General features: G+C 50.6%; 1 protein-coding gene across 2 annotated transcripts in view; it reads left to right on the top strand.

The window, feature by feature from the left end:
- Nucleotides 1-725: 725 nt before the first annotated feature.
- The window catches only part of BAG3 (BAG cochaperone 3), a 26147-nt gene continuing 2317 nt past the window's right edge, over nucleotides 726-24555 (top strand). Inside the window, exons 1-3 of one of the 2 annotated variants that reach the window (XM_032176382.2) lie at nucleotides 726-1225; nucleotides 19553-19882; nucleotides 22004-22405. In XM_032176382.2, the coding sequence (XP_032032273.1) occupies nucleotides 1046-1225; nucleotides 19553-19882; nucleotides 22004-22405 (912 nt within the window). In that variant the 5' untranslated portion in view covers nucleotides 726-1045. The remainder of the gene's footprint in view (nucleotides 1226-19552; nucleotides 19883-22003; nucleotides 22406-24555) is intronic. The other variant, XM_032176389.2, reaches the window with a different exon arrangement.

Genomic DNA, 24555 nt, shown 5'->3' with positions numbered 1-24555 from the left:
TGTAATTTTCTCCTTTGACAGGTTACAAGTGCAATTGAATAAACCAAACAAAAAATGTCATGGTTAGGTTCGGTCTTTACTTCCCAAATCAGGGTCAAGATGTAAGATAGCAAGAACCAACCGCTACCATAAAAAAGATCCAAATCCAAGAAAATGTGATTTATCTTTAAAGCTGTTCACTGCAACGAAACTTTCTTTTTAGTCTAGGAGACTAAAAGCTATCAGCTGATACAATCCCTTTTTTTCTTGAAGTTTCCAAAGGAAGGCAGGTGAGTTTGCACTGACTTCCATTTTCTCCCTGGCTTCCTTCCGGTGTCAGATGAGCGTCCCCGCGCTCCTCCCGGACAGCCCTCAGGGTCCCCGGCTATCATATATGGGGGAGGGGGTGGAGGTGGGCGAGATGGCTTTGTTTGTAAAGGAAGGAGTGGCGGCAGGCACGGGGAGCACGGACTCCAGCCCCGGGAACACTCACTCGGCTCAAAGGAGAGGGAGAGAGCGAGTATGAAAGCCGAAACCCGCCCAGGGCGCACGGAGGACGCCCCCAGTCCAGCTCGTCCGGCTTCCCACCCGCAGGCGTACCCCGAAGGCGCGCCCGCGCCCGCCCGCGGCGACTCCGGCCCGGGCACGCGCACGAGGCGGAGGGGGGAGGGGCGGGAGGATGTGGGGGAGGGGCGAGCGGGCCGAGGCCCCGCCCCCGCCTCTCAGCCCCGCCCGCCGCGATTATAGCCGATGACTCAGGGCGGAGCTCCGCATCCAACCCCGGGCCGCGGCCAACTTCTCTGGACTGGACCAGAAGTTTCTAGCCGGCCAGTTGCTACCTCCCTTTATCTCCTCCTTCCCCTCTGGCAGCGAGGAGGCTATTTCCAGACACTTCCACCCCTCTTTGGCCACGTCACCCCCGCCTTTAATTCATAAAGGTGCCCGGCGCCGGATTCCCGGACACGTCGGCGGCGGAGAGGGGCCTACGGCGGCGGCCCGGCCAGAGACTCGGCGCTCGGAGCCAGCGCCCCGCACCCGCGCCCCGGCGGGCAGACCCCGACCCAGCATGAGCGCCGCCACCCACTCGCCCATGATGCAGGTGGCGTCCGGCAACGGTGACCGCGACCCTCTGCCGCCCGGCTGGGAGATCAAGATCGACCCGCAGACCGGCTGGCCCTTCTTCGTGGACCACAACAGCCGCACCACTACTTGGAACGACCCGCGCGTGCCCTCCGAGGGCCCCAAGGTGAGCCGGGCCCGCGGCCCGCCCTGGTCGGCGGCGCCACCTCGACGGCAGGCGGCGGGGAGTGGGCTGGGCCGGGGGGACGCGAGGCGGCGGGGCCCGGGGGTCGGCGAAGGCCCCTCGCGGGCGTACACCGGCTCCCCGCCCCGCCACACACTCCCGCTGCGCCCGGACGAGTCCTCGCTCCGGACCCGCCCTTGACAGGCGTCGGGGCGAAAGGAGGCCCCGGGATTCGGTGTCCCGGGAAGCGACCCCGCAGTGGCTCCGGTGCCGTCCACGACTCGACTCCAGGGCGGAAGGCCGGGTGTCCGGCGCTGGCCTCGCGCTCCCGGGCTGGGAGAGGGGCGGCCGGCCTGGTCAGCTCCGGAGGCCCCGGCCCACCGCGGCCCCTGCTGCCAGCTCGGCCTCCGGGCCCGGGACCCGCGGCGCACCCCGCTGACCGCGGACTCGAGGGGGACGCTCGCAAGCTTGGATGGTGGTTTTGGGGGGAATTTTACTGCTCAAGTTCTCCAACTTGGTTGAGGGGTATCTTGACTACTGTCCCATGTTAGGCACCCAATGACTCTGGAGGCTGGTGTCAAAACATTCATATATATATGTGTGTGTGTGTATTTTAAGTTAAAATTGTATTACTGTTTGAAAGTGCTTTCAATATGAACGTATCTTAGTATGACTTGTAAAATAAAAAACAGGGTGTGCTTCTCCCCAGCAGTTTCTAAACTAGAGATCTGAGACTTACAGTTGGCCATTGCCTTACCACATTGCCTCACACTGGAGAGAAAGAGAATGATACGTGTATATTTATAATGGCATTCGCTTCCTGCCTTGTTATGGTATTAAAATACTTAGGATTTGTTACCAGTACACAAATAACTGAGTAATGATACTCTTGTGAATACAGCAGAAGTATGTCTCATTTACATATATGCAAGGATATATACTTAATCCCCAAGAGCATGAAATTTGAAAACGTAAATTTGGAATGAGTGTGTTAATTTTCAAAAATCATAGTCAGTCATACTATTCTTTCAATTTCCTATAAATTTGAGCTTTCAAAATAAAAAGTTTTTAAAAACATGTTATACTTAAAGCGTAATTATTAATGCCATCTGGGCAAGATAAAAGCAGCAAAGAGCTGGTAAATTATTTTGAAGATTTAAAAACTCACCAAATTAAAACTGCTTTGTAACCCATTATTTTAGAAGAAAGACCTGTATTATTTCCCTTCATCTTTATGCACTTTTTGTTTTAACAATATTGATAAAACTCCGGTGCCCAACAGTGAGACCGTGTACAGGCAGCAGTTTACATTTACGAGAGATCAGTTGTATATTTATTCTTGAAAATTAGTACAAGAGGCTGTAATTAGCTGGGATGGGCACAGTTACATATACCTTTTTGTGTGTCTGTTCAACCCATTTTTGGGTGAAACTGACGCTTATTTCAAACCACCTTTCTTAGGGAGTCTGCGTGGATGTACCTGATCTTTAGTGTGGTTTACAACTATTATTTTGAGGCCTTCTTCATGTAGACATAGGGACAGTGGTATCTGCTGGCACCTTTGTTGTGAGTGAAGATCAAGTTTGAACATAAACATTCCCAGCACTTTGTTCTCGGCATGAAACTTACCCAGCAAGTTGAGATCTTCCTGTACCCACCTGGTGCATGGGTTAGGCTGTGATTTCATAAACCTTATTAAAATAAAAAAAGCAGGTTTAGTTACCATTATTATTCTCAACAAATAAAAAGAACTACCAAATCAGAAATCTGATGCTGGAAAGATTTATTTGAAAATTTCGCAGTCAAAATTTTAAAGTTGAAAGGTCCTTGAAGATCTCTTATGTTAGGCTTCTTTATTTTCTGAAACCCAGAGAGCTCAGGTGTGACTTTGAAGGTCATCCAGCTAGTACCAACAACAGGGAGAGAACTAGTGTCAGGAAAGTCCTAGTAAGAGGCATTGTGTCTCTTCAGAAGTTGGAAGTGAATGTTTTGTGAAGCTGAAGCGTGCAGGCTAGAATACTTGATTATCTTTGTGCCCTCCTGGCCACCAAGTAATTGGGTCACTGACCTCTGTGCTGAGGTTGCTTGGATTTTGATGATGGGATGTGATCAACTCAAGAAAAGAGCTCCCTTTACCAAGTGAATGACTTGAGGCTTGTCAGCATGGCACCAAAACTTAAGGAGAAAACTAACATTCAGCCTATGAGCTGTTTGTGCTTCATTGCTTTCAATCCGGTGCTTTGACACACACAATATCTGGTTGCACTTGTGTGAGTTACACCTTACTGGAGACTAAATGTAGTGGAAAATCCTTGAATATCATTTTGTATTTGAAATTGGCTTCTCAATGCATAATGAGAAAAAGGCCCTTGCATAAAACAAAGGGCGATTTTGGAGGAGCTGAGCTGAGGCCCGCCTGAGCATCATCATCTTCAAGAGGAAATGCTGTCAATCAATAAAAAGCTGTTCATTGAGCATGAGGAGCTCAAGAGACGACCTCTCTTTTGGGGGAGGACTCAGCTTCAGGATGTTTAAAATTTAACCACGTTAGTAAGAAAATGGAAAGAAAAGACCAGACCTTTGTATTTTTTTTTTTTTTTTTTGAGACGGAGTCTCGCTCTATCGCCCAGGCTGGAGTGCAGTGGCGCAATCTCGGCTCACTGCAAGCTCCGCCTCCCGGGTTCACGCCATTCTCCTGCCTCAGCCTCTCCGAGTAGCTGGGACTACAGGCGCCCGCCACCACGCCCGGCTAATTTTTTGTATTTTTAGTAGAGACGGGGTTTCACCGTGGTCTCGATCTCCCGACCTCGTGATCCGCCCGCCTCGGCCTCCCAAAGTGCTGGGATTACAAGCGTGAGCCACCGCGCCCGGCCCAGACCTTTGTATTTTATTTCATCTTCTACTGCCGTCTTGCAGTTAATCCTCCGCCCTCTCCAGAAGTGGTGAGGACAACTCCCTGTTTTCACCGAGGGGCAGAGCGAAAGCAAGTATCTTCTGTTGTTACTGAAGCAGGATGGCTCACGGCAAAGATGTTGGGCTTCATCCAGCCTCATTCTAAGCAGCTGGGCCTCCCCACCTGCGGTCTTCCTGGATTTTGATTTTCTGCACACTTGGGCTTCCCACTAATTTGACAAGTTCATACCAGTCCAGGCCCCTTCCTGGCAGAGTTTGGCATTCAATGCTGGTGCAGCCACTCCTCCAGGCTTCTCCCTGAATAAACTGAGGCCGGATATTCTGGAGTGCTGTTCCTGCCAGGCCTCCTTGGGATGAGAGGGAGACCTTCCTCCCTCTTGGAGCAGGGCTGCTCTAGCTCTGTGGATCTTGGGAGTTACCAGCCTGGCAGTCTCCAGGGAGTCCTGTTAAGAACACAGATGGTGGCTGTGTCTCATCGCCTCCCTGCCCCAACCCCATGTTCAAATCTGAATTGCTCAGTGTAGGGCCCAGAAAACTATTAAGTCCAAAAAGCTTTTTTGGTGGTTCTGATTCTGCTGCACAGGCAGTGGGAGTCACGGATGGCCAGTGATCCCATTTTGGGGAGGAGGAGCTGCGGCTTAGTGCCTCCTGAGCATCTAACTTGCGGAGCATTTTCCCGAGCCTCCATTTTCCTTCTTGGGGAAACTCCCCGGGTACCCGGGCTTCTGGAGGTGTGAATATGGGGGTGACATGGGAAGCCAGCGGAGACAGCACCTTGCAGAGTCTGGCAGGGTGGCTGGCAGTGCGAGAGTGGGGAGGTGGTCCAGAGATCCTCCTGGACCACAGGAAGAAGCAAGCCAGAGCCTTTTCTTTCTGTCTTGCCCACCTGGCAGAATCTCACCATAATCATTTAACAGATTATACTCAGGCACTGTGAGAAGGAGGTAGAAACATCCTTTCAGATGACACTGGAAATGTTTCGAGTTATGATTGAAGTAGAGAGACCCATTTATTCTGCTTAAGGTTCAGCAGAGCCTCCTGAATTTTCTTAAAGATGAGATGAGATCGTTTTGCTCTTTCCAGATCGATTGCAAGCTGTTATGCCTCTTAGCAGAGGCGGAGCACAATCAGGAAATGAGTGGCCGTTCTCTCCTTTGTATTTCCAGCAAGTTACAGTTGTGGCTGAGGAAGTTCCTGTGCGACTGCATGAAAGTGATTTGTTGGGGGGCAGATGAAGAGCATGGCCAGATGCCTTGAGCCCAGCTCATCCAGGACTTTCATTTTCCCCTCTAAAGAACAGCCTGTGTTGTTCACATGAGAACCGACTGCACCTCTGAGAACATCATTTGTCCCGTTTTGTAGGGTAGATTTGCCCTTTATGAGGGTGGAGCCTGTACACAGGACCTGCGGCAGCGTTTGACGTTAGCCAGGGCTGGGAAGGCTTAACTGTTGGATGCTGTCAGGGCTGCTTGTGAGTCAGAGGGCTTCATACCACCCATGAGGCTTGCTTAGTGCTGTCTTCGTTTCTGGAATGACACACAGTCACCTTATATAAACCACTCTACACGTTTATTACTTTCTATTGACATTTAAAAATGATGTTCTGATGTTTATCATCCAAAGTAGAAAACCATTCATCATCCAGACCTACTCTTTCTCCTTTAAGTTTTGCTGTTTTAATATTGCTCTTAAATGTTTAAGAGAGCTTACAGAAGAAACTGAAGACAACAGCCTTGCTTATTAGGATCTTTGAGACCCTCTGGCACTGGCGAACACGAATGAACCCTGTGTCACACTTGACTGTGTTATTCTCCAGCCTCTCCCGGGTTCCCTTTTGTTGTGACTCAACACACCCCTGATCTGCTTCTGCCTCAGAGCATAGACTCAAATGGCCTTCTCTTTTTTTTTTTTTTTTGAGACAGAGTCGCACTCTTGTCTCCCGGGCTGGAGTGCCGTGGTGCGACCTTGGCTCACTGCAACATCTGCCTCCTGGGTTCAAGCGATTCTCCTGCCTCAGCCTCCCAAGTAGCTGGGATTATAGGTGAGAGCCACCATGCCCATCAGCCAGCTGTCTGAGGCAGGCTCCAGAGCCCCTCGTTTTGCAGGTGCAGGATTCCTCCGTATGCGTCATGTGGCACATGTGATACCATGTGAGATATCTGGTGTTAAGTCGTCACGTATTTCGATGAAGGTATCTTTGGGACCTTGGCAGCCTTTTAGGAAGCCAGGCAGCTTGCAAAAGCTTAGGAAGAATTTGGGGAGAGAGGAGTGAATATAGTGTTTTTCTGTCTGTCAGCACACTTATATATATGTATATGTGCCAGATATGAGTGGGTGCTTTTGGTAGCCTTATCTCTAAATCCTCACCAGCTCTCTGAAGTAGAAACTATGAAGTATCTTAGGCATGGGACAGCAAACTTGGAGAGGCAGTGTGCCTGGCCTGTGATAAACAGAAAGACTTCTGTGGCTTTACCCTCACCTGGGTTCCTGAAGGGGTGACAGACAGACTTGCCTTTAGCGGGCCTGGCTGCTTTATACTCCCAGGCACAGCTTGAGGTGATAAACAGCCCTGAGTCCATCTTTGTACAGTTAATCAGAAATGTTGGCCTGTGTCTTGAACCTGGGTCTGGATTTAGGAGATGGGCCCAACTCTTTACTCACTCCTTCACCCCATCTGAAATTCACTGAGCGCCCACAATGTGCGAGTCACAGTGTTAAATGCCATGTAGAGGACAAGTCTGCCCACTTTGAGGCCGTTCTCCACAAAGCATGTCCTGCCTCTTCCTGGTCCAAAGCAGGCTGTCTCTCCTCTGGACCCCATATTATTTTAATTTGAATCTTTTTTCCTAAGCTCTGCACTTTTCTGCTTTGCCTTGGGGTCACACCCCTGTTAAGAGTTCTGGGGCAGAGTCTGTGTGCTTCATCGCTGCCTCTTGATGCCTGGCAGGGTCCACAGGCTCAGAAAAGATCAAACGAGTGACTGTGGAGAAGGGTAGAACACGGGCCTGCCCGGAGCGTGAAGGCAGACACAGAAGAGCTGCCCGTGAAGGGTGCAGGTGTGTCCCGGGAAGCCTTCCATTGGTTCCTAAGAACTGCAGAGTTGCCCTGGGCTCCTAAAGGTCCCCAGAGGCCTGCTCCTTTTTGTCACTTTGTGAATGGCCTTCTCTGCACAAAGGACTTCACTATTGATTCCCTAAGTTCATCCTTACAGGTCTGGAGAAGCTCTTTTTTGTTTCTCCCAATGACACAGCATCTTCCAGCAGGGCTGGAGAGGCTGGGAGCTGGCAGCAGCCAGACCCTACTTCCATAACTGTGCAGAGAGCAGCCCCTAGCACTGTAAAAGGAGTCTCTTAAAAATTTTTTTTCGTGTGGCTGGCAGTAAGATCAGACACCGTATATGTGAAGCTTCTTATTCACTGTCAATTCAGAAAAGCCTAGAATCGCAGAGTGCCAGCTCTGTGCGTCAGGAGCCTGTAAACAGCTCAGCTGTCCAAGAGCTCCCAGCACAGAGCTGTGCCCCAGTGAACTGGGGAGACTTTCTACGGAATATTCCTTAGCATTCAATTGGAGAAAAAATGTTTGCTGTTTTAAAGTATCTTCCTTAGTGTTTATTAAAGTAGAATTATGTATTTTTTTTCAGTTATTTCAAAAAATTCTTCCTTGACATTGGATGAATGAATAAATGAATGGATGGTTTAAAAATTCAAACGGTGGGAGGATGGGAAGGCCCCTTCATGTGCAGAAGAAAAGCCAGCCCCTTCGCTGGCCCACCTTTCAGGGTCAGTTCAGACCCCCAGCATCCCAGCGGGGTTAGCATTCCTTCCTGGGTTGGACGGGATCTTCCCCGGTTCTGACAGCGCTCCATGCCGGGCGTCCCTGCAGTCTTGGGGCTGTGGTGACTCAGAATTAAGCTGAGTGCCTTCACTCTCGTGTGCCCTGCCTGGCTGGCCCGATGACTCAGCATGGAGCGCTGGCTCCCTGACCCAGAGCACACTCGAACTGAATGTTCCAGGTCTGAGCCTCAGCCCAGCGTGGCTGGGCAAAATGGAAGGCTTTCTCTCCTGCTGCCTCTCCTGCTGCGTTTTACCCTGGGAGATGAAGGTTTTGGAGACGTTAGTGACACATGAATGTTATCACAGTGTACAGCTGTGACAGGAGTAGTAGAAAGGTTAGCATCCACCTGGCCTTACCATCAGACAAACCTGGGTTCTAGAGATCTTAGGCAAAGCACTTACCCTCCCTGAGCCTCAGTCTCCCCTTCTGTGAAGTGGGCATAGCAACACTCCTGTTAGCAGGATTGGGAGAATCAAGGAAGATGGTGCGTGGGAGGCGAACGCCCCAAAGCCTGAACTGATGCATGCGTGGAACTCCTGGAAACATTTGCAGCCTGCTCTGTGGAGTAGAAGTGTGTTTGTGGATAGGTGTGTGGCCTCTCCACACAGCAGACCGTCCTGGCTGTCCATGGGCCTTTCAGCTCTCAGAGAGGCCTGGGGTCTTGTTTCCTAGAAGCGAGGCCTCCTCTTATCCCCCTTGTACGGAGTGTAGCTGACTCCTCCGACCAGTGTCCAGGTAGCCCTCAGAGCCCTCCCTGGGGCTTCCCGTGCCCTTTGTGAGTGGAGGATGTAGAGGAACAGTAACAGATGAAGCTGCGGGGCCTTCGGGAGCCTTGACCCAGCTGCCAGCCCCCGCCCCATGCGTCCGTAGACGCATCTCCCCATCCTCTGCCCGAGACAGGCTGGGTCCTTGTTTTCTGCACTGCGCTGTGTAGAGCGCTGACTTTACTCAGCCCCAGCTCCTCAAGGGGAGGGTCTCCCTCAGCCGTGTCTGTGCAGCCACAAAGTACCAGGCAGGAGCTAGGAGCGCAGCCTGTGAGGGGGGACGTCAGCCCACCTTACTAAGGGGCCGATTACCTGCACAGCTGTTCTGGACCCAGCTCTCAGGTGTAAATGTCACCGCAGATGGAAGGAAGGAGGGGTTTTCCAAGTGCCACCACCCTCTTCTGAGGGGTGTGGCTGCTGTGGGCCAAATGCTTGAGAAGCCACTGCAGGTGGGAGCAGAGCCCCTTCTGGGACTCAGGGGTCTCACTGTCCATCAGAGAGGGTCCCCTTGCCTGCATGGCAGCTGATGAACTGAGGATGTTTTTCTTTTGGAAATTGTATTTTATACAGAATACACGCCTGCTGATGTCCTGTACGCTGAGACCTAACAGACCCTTGTAGGGTCGTGTCTGGAGGATGGACTTGCCAGGTGGCTGACCATTACATTTAGCATGGAAACGTAGCAGATGAGAGAGGCCCTTTTCCTTGGCTCTGTCTAGATTCAGAGCTTCCTGGGATGGAAATTTCGGGTAGTTTCTGTCTGTGATTTGTGACTTTGGCTTGATTAAAGCAGGTGGCTCTGCTCTTTTTTTTTTTCCCCTAAAGAAGAGGTAGGTATGTTCTAACATGCCCTGAAGCTAACTTTTCTGTGACCTTGGGCCACATTCCAGTTCCTACCTCTGCCACATGGAACCCGTGAGGCGGGCTGCAGGGCTGGGGCTGCGGGGAGGCTGGATGCTGACTCAAGTGCCCCCGGCAGGGGAAATACCAGCAGCTGCGGATGGTGCCTGGCCTGGAGATGGCTGACATGTGCCCTGGTGAGGGGCCATCGAGGATGTTGAGGAGACGCCAGCAGATGTTCTGCTCCCAGGCGGACCCTTCTGTGTCCCAGCCTGGCCTGGCTTTTCTGCCTAGGCCTCAGGGAGATGTGTCAAGGAGCCACAGTCAGTGCAGCTGGGCGCCCTGCTCAGCCAGGAGTTTGTCTGCAGAGCAGGCCTCTTCCCCAGAGCAGCAGCCCAGCCTGTTGGAGAGGCAGGTAGTTTAGGGCTCAGGTCCCTAGAGTTGTCTTTGGCTGTTTGCTTCCAGGTTGTGAAACTTTGGATAAAGTCTTAAGCAGGGAAAGTGACATTCTTGCTAATTAGTCCTCTTAAGATTCTCAGATAAAGGGGCTTCTAATTCTAACCGTCTTACTACCAACTCGGTGAGACAGACTATAAAGAATTAGGCTTTGTTGAACAGGGCGCGGTGGCTCACACCTGTAATCCCAGCACTTTGGGAGGCCGAGGCAGATGGATCACTTGAGCCCAGGAGTTCGAGAGCAGCCTGGGCCCCATAGCGAGACCTTGTCTCTAAAATAAATAAATAAATATTTTTTTAAAAAAAAGAATTAGGCCTTGTAAACTGTAAGCCCAACCAGCTAGTGCTGGAGAAAAGCTGAGTCCGTCAATAACTATTTGTGGAATAAAGAAATGCAATTGTGGCTGCGGGTGGTGGCTCACGGCTGTAATCCCAGCACTTTGGGAGGCTGAGGCAGGAAGATCACTTGAGATCAGGAGTTCGAGACCATCCTGGCCAACATGGTGAAACCCCATCTCTACTAAAAATACAAAATTAGCTGGGTGTGGTGGCACATGCCTGTAATCCCAGCTACTCAGGAGGCTGAGGCAGGAGAATCACTTGAACCTAGGAGGCAGAGGTTGTGGTGAGCCAAGATCATGCCTTTGCACTCCAGTCTGGGTAACAAGAGCGACTCTTCATCTCAAAAACAAAAACAAAAATTAGCTGGGTGTGGTGGCATGTGCCTGTAATCCCAGCTACTCGGGAGGCTGAGGCATGAGAATTGCTTGAACTCGGGAGGCAGAGGTTGCAGTGAGCTGAGATTGTGCCATTGCACTCCAGCCTGGGCAACAGAGCGAGACTCAGTCTCTTAAAAGAAAAAAAAAGAAAGAAAAACCCGATTGTTTAGGGCACAGAGCAGCTCAGAGTTTACAAAGACTTGTACCTTATTTCGTACCTTATTTCACTTAACTCTTGCAAAAACCACTGGGAAATATGAGGATCTTTACAGCTGGGGAAACAGTAGCAAGGAGTCCTGACCGTGGTCACACAGCTGGTGAGCATCAAGGAGGGACTGGAACCCAGGGTGGCAACTTGAAGACCCAGGCTCATGCTGGTTCATTCCTGTTTATTTGGACACAGCTGCAGAGAGAAGCAATGTTGGTTTCATCGTCTAAAAAAAATTTTCCCCATTGAAAACACATAGGGACAGTCATCTGTTTATCCCAGGATAAAATGTATATATATTTTAGTAACAGGCATATTAGATAAAACCTCCAGTGGCCTGTGACTTGTGATAGCTTATCGAGTATGTGGTTAGCACAGACCTCTTGTCTTAACCAGGAGTCTCTGGACAAAGCCTAACTCCTCAGGTGTGCTGTAAGTGGAGTGTGGACTTAGTTTATTATTCAGAATTTTCCCCGAGTCTTTTATGCGTCCAAAATAGTGCTGGGGGAGTGGGAGAGACCCTGTATTACAATCCAGTGGGGACTGAAGGGATTTTGACTTTGGCTATAGGGATGTGAATGGCTGTTTATTGTTTATTTCAGTATCAAATGGGCAGTAAGACTTAATTCATTCATGCACCCCGTCATAACAAGCAGAGAGCTTTGGTAGGGTGCTGAAACTCGACTCCAGTTGCACTTTGTTTTTTGTTTTGGTCGTTGTTTTAATTCAGAGCCTCACTCTCTTGCCCAGGCTGGAGTGCAATGGTGCGATCTCAGCTCACTGCAACCTCTCCCTCCTGGGTTCAAGCGATTCTCCTGCCTCAGCCTCCCGAGTATCTGGGATTACAGGTGCCTGCCATCATGCCTGGCTATGTTTTTTTGTTTTTTTGTATTTTTAGTAGAGACAGCGTTTCACCATGTTGGCCAAGCTGGTCTTGAACTCCTGACCTCAGGTGATCCGCCCGCCTCGGCCTCCCAAAGTCCTGGGATTACAGGCATGAGCCACCACGCCCAGTTCCAGTTGCACTTTGGAAGAAAGTGTGTTTTGTTTGTTTCCTGCCTGATGGAGGCGAGCCAGGCCACTTAATTTTGATCCAGGCCTTAGCCATATGAGGAGTTCCGGGATTCCTATGTTCTTCCATCTTTTTTCTTTGTTTTAGAAGTTTTGAAGTGTTCACTTGACCCATGTGAAGGCTCTTCTGGCCTAAAAACCCAGTTAATACAGTCTGTGTCCTACTTAATTCTCCAGGCCTGCCAAGTCGTAAGTGCTAGGAGACAGCCCTAAGAGTTGCCTTTGTTACTGTTTCTCCTAGTTCAGACCAGAGTGATGGAAGCTGTGGTTTGTAGATGTGGAGCCAACTTTTTAAAGAGCACTATACCTGGCCGGGCGTGGTGGCTCACGCCTGTAATCCCAGCACTTTGGGAGGCCGAGGCGGGCGGATCACGAGGTCAGGAGATCGAGACCATCCTGGCCAATATAGTGAAACCCCGTCTCTACTAAAAATACAAAAAAAAAAAAAAATTAACTGGGCATGGTGGCGGGCACCTGTAGTCCCAGCTACTCAGGAGGCTAAGGCAGGAGAATGGTGTGAACCCGGGAAGCAGAGGTTGCAGTGAGCCGAGATCGCACCACTGCACTCCAGCCTGGGTGACAGAATGAGACTCTGTCTCAAAAATAAAAATAAAATATAGAGCAGTGTACCATGGAGCCAAGATTGGGGCTCACAGAAGGTGCCCATTTTCGGGTTTCAATGGCCACTCAGTGTACAGGGAGTCAGTTGTGGGTGGATCAAGATAGATTCTTCTCCATGGCTCTTTCGTGAACATGTGTGTGCCCAGCGTACGCCTCTTTAGGCAGACACCTTGCAGGTGCCCAGGGGCTGTTGTTCCCACCCTGCTTTTAGGGCACAGGGTTGGGGGTTAGAGCCTTCCTTCTCTTCATTTGTTTTTGTTTTTTGAGACAGAGTCTCACTCTGTCGCCCAGGCTGGAGTGCAGTGGTGCAATCTTGGCTCACTGCAACCTCGCACCCCCGGGTTCAAGCAATTCTTGTGCATCATCAGCCTCCTAAGCAGCTGGGATTACAGATGCCCACCACCACGGCCAGCTAATTTTTGTATTTTTAGTAGAGACGGGGTTTTGTCATTTTGGACAGGCTGGTCTCAAACTCCTGGGAATGGATCTGACCTCAGGTGATCCACCCGCCTCGGCCTGCCGAAGTGCTGGGATTACAGACACGAACCACTGCACCCGGGCGGGCCCTCCTCTTCATCTGGGACATGAAACTTTGGGATGCTCTGAGTTCCAGCAATTCTGATATGATTTGAGTGTAGTTAGGAGTAGTCATTTTTAGATTTCTGTGACATTAACGTTTCCTTGTCTGGGGGCTTTGTATAGCTGTTGAGAGCTTGAAGGGACTTTGGAAATCAGGCCACGCAGAGTGTCAGAGCTGAAAGGAACTTTCCATCATCATTTTTCTCAGTGCGGACCTTCAGGCTTCCTCACACACCTATGGAATCAGACCTACTTGGGTTGGGCTTAGAGTCTGCAATGTTTGCATTTCCTCGGTGCTTCGATACCCCAAGCGCTGGAGAACCACTGCTTTCTAGAACATTTTTGGGCCTCCCTTTCATTTTGCAGCTAAGAAAACTAAAGTTCACAGAGGGCATGTGAGCTGCTTCCGTAACACATGTATTTAGGGGCAGAGCCAGCGTTAGGACCAAGTGCAGCCTCTTCCTGGGTCTCCTGCTTGTTCCCTCAGCACTCACGTTGCTGCTAAAAACCACTAGTGCAGTTTAGACCTGCTCTTAAGCAAATGAGCCCAACAGCTCACCAAAGCTCAGAACCTGACCTCAGGCTTTCTCTAATCATAATATCTTGTACATAATAGGGCAAATTTTGGCTCATCTGGGGTCATTTTTTTCCTGCTTTCTGTCTTGGCTATCTCATGGAGTTGTTTGGTGCCCTGAGACATGCCTCAGATTTTTAATGCAATGCACAAACAAGGGGGCAGAATTAACTAATTCATTTAATAAATTAATATAGTGAGATAAGCAGTGAGAGTCAGGACTGAGCCCCTGGGCTCTTCTTTCCTAATTGGATTTTGTATGATATATATCATCTGATATTCCTGATGTCTTTAGCCAGAGATAAGGATAATGAGCTCTGAGCTGCAGGCGGGCCCTGACGAGGTGGCCATGAGGATCAGCAGTCATCTGCCTGGTCACTGTGGTTGCGTCCCAGTCCCTGTCCTGTAATCACACAGAGCTGTCCCCCCCAACTCTGAGGAGGCAGATTCCGAGCTCCCGCTTGAATCAGGAAGGGGCATGTAGTGAGCCTTATCTGAGAGATGCTGGTGTAACCAAGAGGCATTATCTGGATGTGCTTGAACTTGAAAACACTTAGTAGACTGAAGAGACATGTTTTAGTCAGATTCTAGGAGAATTATAAATATTACACATTTTTTCTTTTGATTCTTTTATTTACAAAATATCTCTCTTTGCTAAATTGTGTTGAAAACACCGTAGAAGAGAGAAAGGGCAATTTAACTCTTCCAGGTGTTTTGTGTGTGTGTGTGTGTGTGTGTGTGTGTGGTTTTTTTTTTTTGGCAGAGTTTCACTCTCGTAGCCCAGGCTAGAGTGCAATGGCGTGATCTCAGCTCACTGCAACCTCCGCCTCCCGGGTTCAAGCAATTCTCCTGCCTCAGCCTCCCGAGTAGGTGGGATTACAGGCACCCGCCACCACACCCAGCTAATTTGTGTGTGTGTGTGTGTGTGTGTGTATATATATATATATATATATATATATATTTTTTTTTTTTTTTTGAGCTGGAGTCTCGCTCTGTCACCCAGGCTGGAGTGCAGTGGCGCGATCTCGGCTCACTGCTCACTGCAAGCTCCACCTCTCGGGTTCACGCCATTCTCCTGCCTCAGCCTCCCGAGTACTTGGGACTACAGGCGCCCACCACCACTACAGGCCACCACCACCCTGCACTACAGGGTGCAGGGGCTGGGAGCTGGCTGACGCTTTGAGGCCCAAGTCACTCGGGAAGATCACAATGCCAAGATACGCCGGCTAATTTTTTTTTTTGTATTTTTAGTAGAGATGGGGTTTCACCGTGTTAGCCAGGATGGTCTCAATCTCCTGACCTCGTGATCCGCCCACCTCAGCCTCCCAAAGTGCTGGGATTACAGGCGTGAGCCACTGCGCCCGGCCTAATTTTTGTATTTTTTTTTAGTGAAGCCGGGGTTTCACCGTGTTGGCCAGGCTGGTCTCGGACTCCTGACCTCAGGTGATCCACTCGCCTCGGACTCCCAAAGTGCTGAGATGACAGGCATGAGCCACCGCACCTGGGCCAAGTGGTGTTTTTTACTTAGTAAAAGTGGAAGCATTTGCTGTTGTGACCCTAATGATAGTGGATGGGAACATTAGAATGTGGCATCAGCATTCCCGTCACAGACCTCATTACAGGTGGGAGTTTTGTTTTTGGTTGAAATTATTCATTCACGTAGAAGTATTTAATTGCCTATTTTGTGAAATTCGTGTGTTTTTTATTTAAAGCAATGTTTTTTGTTTTTTGTTTAACAAAACCCCACCAGAGTAGAAGGGGAGCCTGGAACGTCTTTTAGATGCAGTGCTTACAAGGAGACACTTGGTTTTTTATTAAATGGCAAAAATGGGTCATTAATTCACCCAAACCCAGGAATACAGACCTCGGGACTGTTGGAGAAGCAGCCAGGCCGCCCTTGCCTGTCTTGACTGTCTCTGCTTTCCAGCTGTGCCGGCAGGCTTGGCCTGTTCAGTGGACCTCACGCGCAGTGGAGACCTTTCCCCTTCCCCCCACGTGCCTCTCATTTTTCTGGGTGCCCTTTCCCCTCCAGGCCCTCTGCCCTGCTTTGTGCTCATCTCCTCCTCCATGACGTCCTTCCTCACTTCCCAACATGTCCTGGCTTCTCCTTTCCAGTCCCTCTGTCTTGCTGAGGCATCTCCTATGATGGTTGGAACACTCAGAAGGGTGGACCTCAGCCCCCACTTCCAGCCTGGCCCCTGGGCCTCCAGCCAGATCTCCCTCAGCTCAGCACTGACCCCCAAGCCTGCCCCTTGCCACTGCTTCCCACCACTCTTCTGACACCACTGCCCCTGCCTGCAGTGACTACATTCCTTCCCCGTGGACCAAGCCATGTTTCTGGAAAGGTTGAATATTGGCTCCAGCAAGCAGTCTCTGCTGTCACAGTCTTGTGTGCAGACACAGTTGTTTTTCCTTCCTCCCTCTCTCTCCTGTCTTCTTCCCCTCCTCTTTCAATGGAGGCACAAAATGTGCTCAGCGAGATGCATGAGGTGCTTAGCTCATGGCTGGCTGGCTCAAGGGCCTTCTGGATCCAGGGGCTTCCCCCAGGAGGAGCTGCATCTCCTCAAGGCCTGTCTGAGGACTCCAGGCCCTGGAAGGGTCTGGCTACAATGGGTTGGGATCAGCAGCTCTCCCAGTTGAAACCAGAGAGTGTGGGTGGGATGTAGTGGAGTGGGCAGTGTGGGGGTTTGATGGAGTTTTACATAGCTATACACCCATTTACCACCGCCCAGAAAAAGAGAATATTCCCATCACCTCAGAAAGCTCTTTCGAGACCCTTCCCAGCCACTACCATCTCCTCCAGAAGTGACCACCATTCTGGTTTCTAGCACCATCAATTCACTTTGTACTTCACTTTTACTTTTTCTTTTTTTTTCTTTTTGGGACAAAGTTTTGCTCTATTGCCCAGGCTGGAGTACAGTGGCAAGATCTCAGCTCACTGCAACCTCTGCCTCCGGGGTTCAAGCGATTCTCCTGCCTCAGCCTCCTGAATAGCGGGGACTACAGGTGCCCACCACCATGCCCAGCTAATCGTTGTATTTTTAGTAGAGATGGAATTTCGCCACGTTGGTTAGGCTGGTCTCAAACTCCTGACCTCAGGTGATCTGCCCGCCTTAGTCTCCCAAAGTGCTGGTATTACAGGCTTGAGCCATGGCGCCTGGCCCTATCCTTCGCTTTTGATTCCTTTGACACTTTGGAGTCTGAAGAGCATAATTTTGTGCCTATTTAGGGAGAAACTCACATTTATTGCCAGTCTTCCGGGCATCTCTCGATATGCCCTTATAAAACCTCACAACATTTCTCCAGGGCAGATGTTGGCTAGCTCCATTTTCTAGAAAAGGAAATGTAGGCTTACAGAGGTAAGAGAATTACCCAAGCTCACAGAACTGTTAGGAATAGGGGTATGAATCACACTTAGACCCTACCTAGGGCGGTGTCTACCATGGAAGAGCCTGTACCTTTCCCCATCCCTCAGGGCCTCCGTGCTTTCCAAGTAATTCTGCTTCTTGTTTGTTTCCTGCCTCCTTAGCCCATCTTCTAAGTCCCTGTTGGCAGGGAGTGCCCCTTGCTGGTTTGGTATCCCCATAGGACTCCTCAGTGGGTGACAGGATGTTTGCCCAGGAGCAGGTGGCGGATGAAGGTTTGCTCACTGCTGGGCCCTGCTGTGTGGAGTGCGCAGATGGTTGAGGCTTTTGTGCGTGGCTGGGAAGAAACAATGAGCCCCTGGGCAGCCAGCAAAAATGACACTGCAGGACTAATGCAGGCCCTGATTTCGGCTGGAAGGAGGAGGACCTCAGTGAGTGGACAGAATGCCCACAGGCATGTTATGACTCAACACCGAGTAGCAGAGGGTTTCTTCAGCGCCTCTTGCTGGCTCCCTGTCAGGGCCGTCTCACGGCAGGAATTCAGCTCTGAATGTGAGGCCTGGACCTGCTCCTGCTCTTGGGTGACCTGAGAGTTAAGCAGGCTAATGTAATGCCGCCGCCCTGAGCACGTGGCTGTTCTAATCTGAGAATGCCTGTCTGCCCATGTCCCCAAGGACACAGTGACACCCATGCCTTTCCTGTGTGCTGGAGGCCCTCCAAGGGCAGGGTCTCAGCAGGAGGGAGGCAGTTGATGGGACTGAAAGGGCTAAACCAGGGTCAGCCACCTGGTGCCCACGCCTGCACACAAATAGAAACATCACAGAATTAATAGTCTGTTCACTCAAAGTGCAGAGCAGCCCTCAGTATCTGTCCTTACTTTTGATTGATTCTGCAGCAGTAGAGATTGTCCCTGGCAAGCTCATAGATTGTTAGCCTTTGGTGTTTGTTCGCCGTGCAGAGAGCTGCCTCCTTCAGGAAAGATCACTCCGCTTCTTAAGACTTGCCCTCTACAGATATGTGCAAGTGACACTTATCAGTAGCTCCCCTCCTGGGAAAGGACCCTCAGCGCTCGGGGACTGTTAGGACTTCTGTTGCGCAGCCCCAGCTTGCTGAGAGATGGCATTGCCCAGTGAGTGACTGGCCAGCCTTGTTGTCTGAAATAAGATCTTTCCTGTGGTACATCTGGAACTTGGCCTTCTCAAGGGTCCCAAAATAGCCAGGCCACTGAAGGGAGAACTTCAGGAGAGGACATAAGAGAAGGACCCCAACTGCTCCTTGCCCAAGCAGGCTCTGTTGTGTTGAAGAAAAAGTTCTTCAGTGATACTTGTTAAAGCACAGTCAGGAAGATTTATTCAGGGCCATCAAGATAGGCATAGGGACCACGGCATTGGGGTCTTGCAGTCGTGGGGAGAGACTGGGTACAACTTCAGATACAGCACGGGCGAGTGGGAATTTATAGTCAAGGAGCAGTGTGGATGGAAAATTAGAAGAGGAAACATCAGGGCTAAGGGTGTTTCTGGCTACGCTGACCAAACAGGATTCTTGCCGAAGACAGGCCAGGGTGATTAGACAGCACCTGGGGATGATGGAGGCTGAGGAAGCTGACCAGATAGTGAGGCTGGGGAGGGGGCTTCTGGCTAAACTGACTTAGCAGTGTCTTTTGCTAAAACTTGACTTTACAAGGAAGTACACAGATGGGCCTAGGAGATGCTTCGGAAGCCTAAGGTTTGGTCAAGCAGAGAATCTTTGTCAGTTGGCATCGTTAGGCGACACAGTTACCCCTGGGTGCTCCTCTCTCCCTGTGCTGCCTCTGCATCCCTGTCCTTCCCCTTCCTGCAAATTGTTCTAACAATACTCCTGAGGAGGCAGCCCTCGCTCCCCAGCCAACTTCTCTGTAAAGATTCCCAAACTGTGTCCTGTGTTTGGGCCCAGTACAAGCTCTATATTGCTGGGAAATGTGAGGGCCTTTTTGGAAACAGAGACACTTGCTGTAATGTAGAAGTTGGAGCTGACCGCTGCTCCTGGAGCTCATCTTCTGATCCAGGTCTCTGAAAATGAGGGCGTGGGCAGCTCTCCTACACCCACTGCTTCCCTCGGTCACCCAGAAAAGAAACCTGTCTTACCAGTTTGGGGAATTGGGACCTTTCCTGTGCTTAACAGATACTTTTGGCTTTCTCCTGATGCCCCTAATTCCTAAACTGTTGGCCAAATAGCAGCCTCTGTGGGGTAGGGGGTTTGGAGGGTACAGGGGCTGGGAGCTGGCTGACGCTTTGAGGCCCAAGTCACTCGGGAAGATTACAATGCCAAGTGCCACACTGTTTCCTCTGCCAGGAGGGTTCACTTCCCAGTTTCTAACCAGCCTGTGTTTCTCCACTTTTTGTTTCAGGAGACTCCATCCTCTGCCAATGGCCCTTCCCGGGAGGGCTCTAGGCTGCCGCCTGCTAGGGAAGGCCACCCTGTGTACCCCCAGCTCCGACCAGGCTACATTCCCATTCCCGTGCTGCATGAAGGCGCTGAGAACCGGCAGGCGCACCCTTTCCATGCCTATCCCCAGCCTGGGATGCAGCGATTCCGAACTGAGGCGGCAGCAGCGGCTCCTCAGAGGTCCCAGTCACCTCTGCGGGGCATGCCAGAAACCACTCAGCCAGATAAACAGTGTGGACAGGTGGCAGTGGCGGCGGCGGCAGCCCAGCCCCCAGCCTCCCACGGACCTGAGGTAAGGAGAGGCCAGGTTCACAGGCCTGCTAGGGAGCAAGCTGCTGTGCTTCCCAGGCCGGGCCCAGCCCCCGAGGACAGTGTCCTGGGCCAGGCACCTGTTCACATGCAGGGCATCTGGGTCTGGCCTGCAGCGTCAGAGGTCACCCAGCAGAGACAGAGTGATGGCCCCACATCATCCCTCGGCATCTCATAGGGCTGTTCTTCAGTGGAGCAGGGCAGGAATCATGTGGCTTCTTTTTGTAGTTAAGGAACGGCTTGGAAGGGCACACCGCAGCCTGCCTGCTCCAGATGCACACAGGTGGAGGGAGCAGAGCTGGGACCGGAAGCCTGGCCTGCCTTCTGGCTCCTAATTTCCGTGCTCCTTCTTCACACTGGGCTTTCCATTCAGAAGCACAGAGATAGCTGTGTATTATTTTGTTCAGTTCAATGCTTATGGATAAATCTTAACCACTTGTGGAGCTATGTTGATAGGAAAATGAGACCCCATGCCTGCCCTCACCGTGCACCACGGTTTAAAAAGAAATAAGGAGTCAGGAAGGCAGCTGCTTTAAGACAGCATTTTAATCCTGAAGCCAAACATCTCAGGGATCTGTCAATGGATTCTGTGCATTAATAGCTAAAAAATAGTTCTTAATCTGGTTCTTAGCTGGATTTGAGGCATTCCTAGTAGGATTCCTGAGCAGTAAGCCCTCTCATTTTCCTGTCTGCAGATCATCCTGTTGTGTGTGCCAGTGTTGTTGCTGGGCACAAACTCCCGTGTCGTATCTGCACCCAGAGTCATGCTTGCCTCTCAGCTCCGTCTGAATCGGTTCAGCTTCACACCTGCTTGAGAGTGAAAAGTTACAGTTAATGTGGGATACCAGAGGCTCTTTTCTTTTCTTAAAGAGGTAGTAGCTGGCTGAGGCAAGTGGATCACTTGAGGCCAGGAATTCGAGACCAGCCTGGCTAACATGGTGAAACCCCGTCTCTACAAAAAAAAAACAAAAATTAGCCAGGCGTGGTGGCACATTCCTGTAATCCCAGCTACTCAGGAGGCTGAGGCAGGAGAATTGCTTAAACCCAGGAGGCAGAGGTTGCAGTGAGCCAAGATCGCACCACTGCACTCCAGCCTAGGTGATAGAGCAAGACTGTCTCAAAAATAAAAAAATAAGTAATGCCTGTATTTATAATGGTTTTGCTGCAAGAAATCAAAGTGACACATAAATGCGAGACATCTTCGCAAATTTAGGCTAACAAGGCACCTAGAAGAGGAAATGCTCTCAATTTCGAGGTGAATAGAAGGTGGCCCAGCAGGGAAAGGTGCTTGACCTGCCTTGGGCCACACAGGATGCTTGCAGCTCGCAGTTGCTCAGCCAAGTTCTCTGTAGATTGGCAGAGAAAGGGTAGTGGGGACAACACATCCCTTGTATGAGTGCCTCCTGTGTGCTGGCCTGGGGCTGAGGCACTGGCCCAGGTGACTGACCTCATCTTCAGAGCAGCCCGGTGAGGGAGGGACACTCTTCCTATATTTCGAATGAAGCTTAGAAAACGATTGAATTACTAGGAATTTGAACATAGGCCCCTTGACTCCAAAGCCTTCAGTTTTTGGTGTGTGTGTGTGTGTGTGTGTGTGTGTGTGTGTGTGTGTGTGTGTGTGTGTGTGTTTTGTTTTGTTTTTTTGTTTTTTGAGGTGGAGTCTCTCTCTGTTGCCCAGGCTGGAGTGCAGTGGTGTGATCTCAGCTCACTGCAACCTCTGCCTCCTGGATTCAAGCAATTCTCCTGCCTCAGCCTCCTGAGTAGCTGGCACTACAGGCATGTGCCACCACGCCCGGCTAATTTTTGTATTTTTAGTAGAGATGGGCTTTCACCATGTTGGCCAGGCTGGTCTTGAACTCCTGACCTCAGGTGGTCCGCTCACCTAGGCCTCCCAAAGTGCTGGGATTACAGGCGTGAGCTACGCTACCGCGCCCAGCCCTAAAGCTCTCAGTCTTAACCCCACATTTTGAAAATTGAAAATTACAGATAGGAGGTTTTACAATATGGATTGCCCTGAGGAGGTGCACAGCAGAAGGCATGGTCAGGATACCAAGCTAGGGGAGTCATTTGTGGGGTCATGCCCTCTACCCTGTGTCTCTTGCAGCGGTCCCAGTCTCCAGCTGCCTCCGACTGCTCATCCTCATCCTCCTCGGCCAGCCTGCCTTCCTCCGGCAGGAGCAGCCTGGGCAGTCACCAGCTCCCGCGGGGGTACATCTCCATTCCGGTGATACACGAGCAGAACGTTACCCGGCCAGCAGCCCAGCCCGCCTTCCACCAAGCCCAGAAGACGCACTACCCAGCGCAGCAGGGGGAGTACCAGACCCACCAGCCTGTGTACCACAAGATCCAGGGGGATGACTGGGAGCCCCGGCCCCTTCGGGCGGCATCCCCATTCAGGTCATCTGTCCAGGGTGCATCGAGCCGGGAGGGCTCACCAGCCAGGAGCAGCACGCCACTCCACTCCCCGTCGCCCATCCGTGTGCACACCGTGGTCGACAGGCCTCAGGTACGGGAAGTTAGTCGTCAGCAGACCGGTTATGGTGGTGTGTCTCCAGGGCTGCAGGAGCTCTGTGGGTGCCCTGGGTTCCCCCTTCATCCCTGCCTATTTAAACATGCGTGTACCTAGAGGCAAGTGAGATTCGAGAAATTGCTAGGTATTAACAGAAATGCGGGACAGTTGCTCAGGCTGTGATCCCTCCGCACTCTGCAGCTTTTGCTGGGCTGATCATTGTGCATTGCAGCTGACTTAGAGCAGACGAAACAGCTTGGCAGAACTTACATACCTGGGACCAGGTTCCTTAGTGCCCACCATACCCTTTCAGGGCTCTTCACACCCCCATCCACAGCGCAGCCACAGCCTCATCTTGGGTGTAGGCAGTGTGTCACCTTCTGCTCAGTTACCCACTCCACTCTGCAGGCCCGTTCTGCTCATTCCCACCCCTGTGCCTTTGCCCGTGCTGAACCCGCTCCCTGAAATGCCCACACAGTACAGGTTCTGCCCGTCCTCTGAGGGACGAGCCAGTCTTGTCTCCTCCATGAAGCCTACTCATCCTTCTCATCTCGTGATGCCCATATGAGTCCCTTAATGAGAACTCCCAACTTGTATGAGTTCAACATGTGATTATTCGCGGTATTTCAGAAGTGTTCGTTTTATCTCTTCAGCTTAGGGCTGAGCCTGACCACAGGGCCCATGTCTTAACCCCCCTCCTCCCTTTGTAATCAGGTACCATGTGGTCTGGCTGAGGCATCAGCCAGCTATAGCGGATTGGAAGCCGGGCTGGCCTGGGGAAGGTGGTAGGCAGGGGTCTGGTTATCTTCCAGTGGAGACACAAGGTGCAGGTTCCTGGAAGAGGATGTCATTTAGTTTGAGCAGCTTGCAGCTTAGCAGCAGAACAGTCAGCAGCCCTGGGCCCCCTGTGGCTGCAACTTGAGCAGCTGAATGCTACAGTTTTTAAAAAGGAAAGCCCCCGGTGAACAAATGTGGGATATTCTTTCATTACAAATGGTCACACTGGCCAGGGCCCTGGAATAGAGCACCCTCCTCTTAAAATTTTGTTTTATTTGGAAATAATTTCAACCTCATAGAAGAGTTGTGTGAATCATACAGAGTCCCACATACACTTCATCCAGTTCACTGTTTGTCAATATGTCTGCATTCGCCTTGTCATTTCTTCTCTCGTATATTATTGATGTGTTTTAACTGTTTGAAAATTAGTTGCAGACATCATGTCCCTTTTCCCCTGAATAGCAAATATTTTCCGAAGAGGAGGACATTCTCATTCATAACCGTGGTAGACTTACCAGATTTGGGAAATTTAACGTTCTTACAACATTATTATCCAGTACACAGCCCATTTTCGAATCTTTTTTATAGCAGTTTTCCCCCACTTCCAGGATGTCTTCCAGGACTGAAACAAGGATCATGAGCACCACATTTAGACGCAACTTCTCTTCAGTCTTCCCTCAGCCTTTCTTTGCTTTCACGGCCTTGACGTTTTTGAAGAGCACGGGCTGTGGAACACCCTCTCTAAAGTGTTTCTAAAGTCACTTCTTACACAGCCATCATCGTCAGAACCTAGGGAGGGGTGCGTGGTTGGGTTGTGAGTGGTAAGGGCCAAAGTTGCGAATGTCTGCATTGGCGAAAGAGATTTGATGGAAAAGGAGGTTGCTGGACTGTAGACAGCTACATCGATCCATGCTTGGGTTCAGCAATCCTAGGAGGGTCCCATTTGTAGAGAGAGGGATATTTTCTCCAAATCATTCCCATGTATTTCTCATAATCAGTGAAACAATATTTCTTCCTGTTTTTACCATTAATCGTGTTTGTAGCAACCTCCCCCTTTTAGAGCTGATTCAAAGTTCCCTTTTGGGAGGCTTTCCATCATTTCACCAAACTGAACATTACAGTGGAATTGAATGTTTTAAGCTGGGAATAGTTTAGAAATAATATAGTCCAATTATTTCCCAGTTGATGAAATTAGGGTGAGATTTTAAAAGAGGTGTTAGATATTCACTTACATGAATAAGAGCCAAGATAAGGCCAAGCGCAGTGGCTCACGCCTGTAATCCTGTAATGCTAGCACTTTGGGAGGCCGAGGTGGGGGTATCACTTAAGGTCAGGAGTTCAAGACTAGCTTGGCCAACATGGTGAAACCC

Source organism: Hylobates moloch, unplaced genomic scaffold, assembly GCF_009828535.3.
Source record: "Hylobates moloch isolate HMO894 unplaced genomic scaffold, HMol_V3 SCAFFOLD_3, whole genome shotgun sequence".
NCBI classification, from domain to species: Eukaryota; Metazoa; Chordata; class Mammalia; order Primates; family Hylobatidae; genus Hylobates; species Hylobates moloch.
This window is presented reverse-complemented; position numbering and strand designations above follow the sequence as displayed.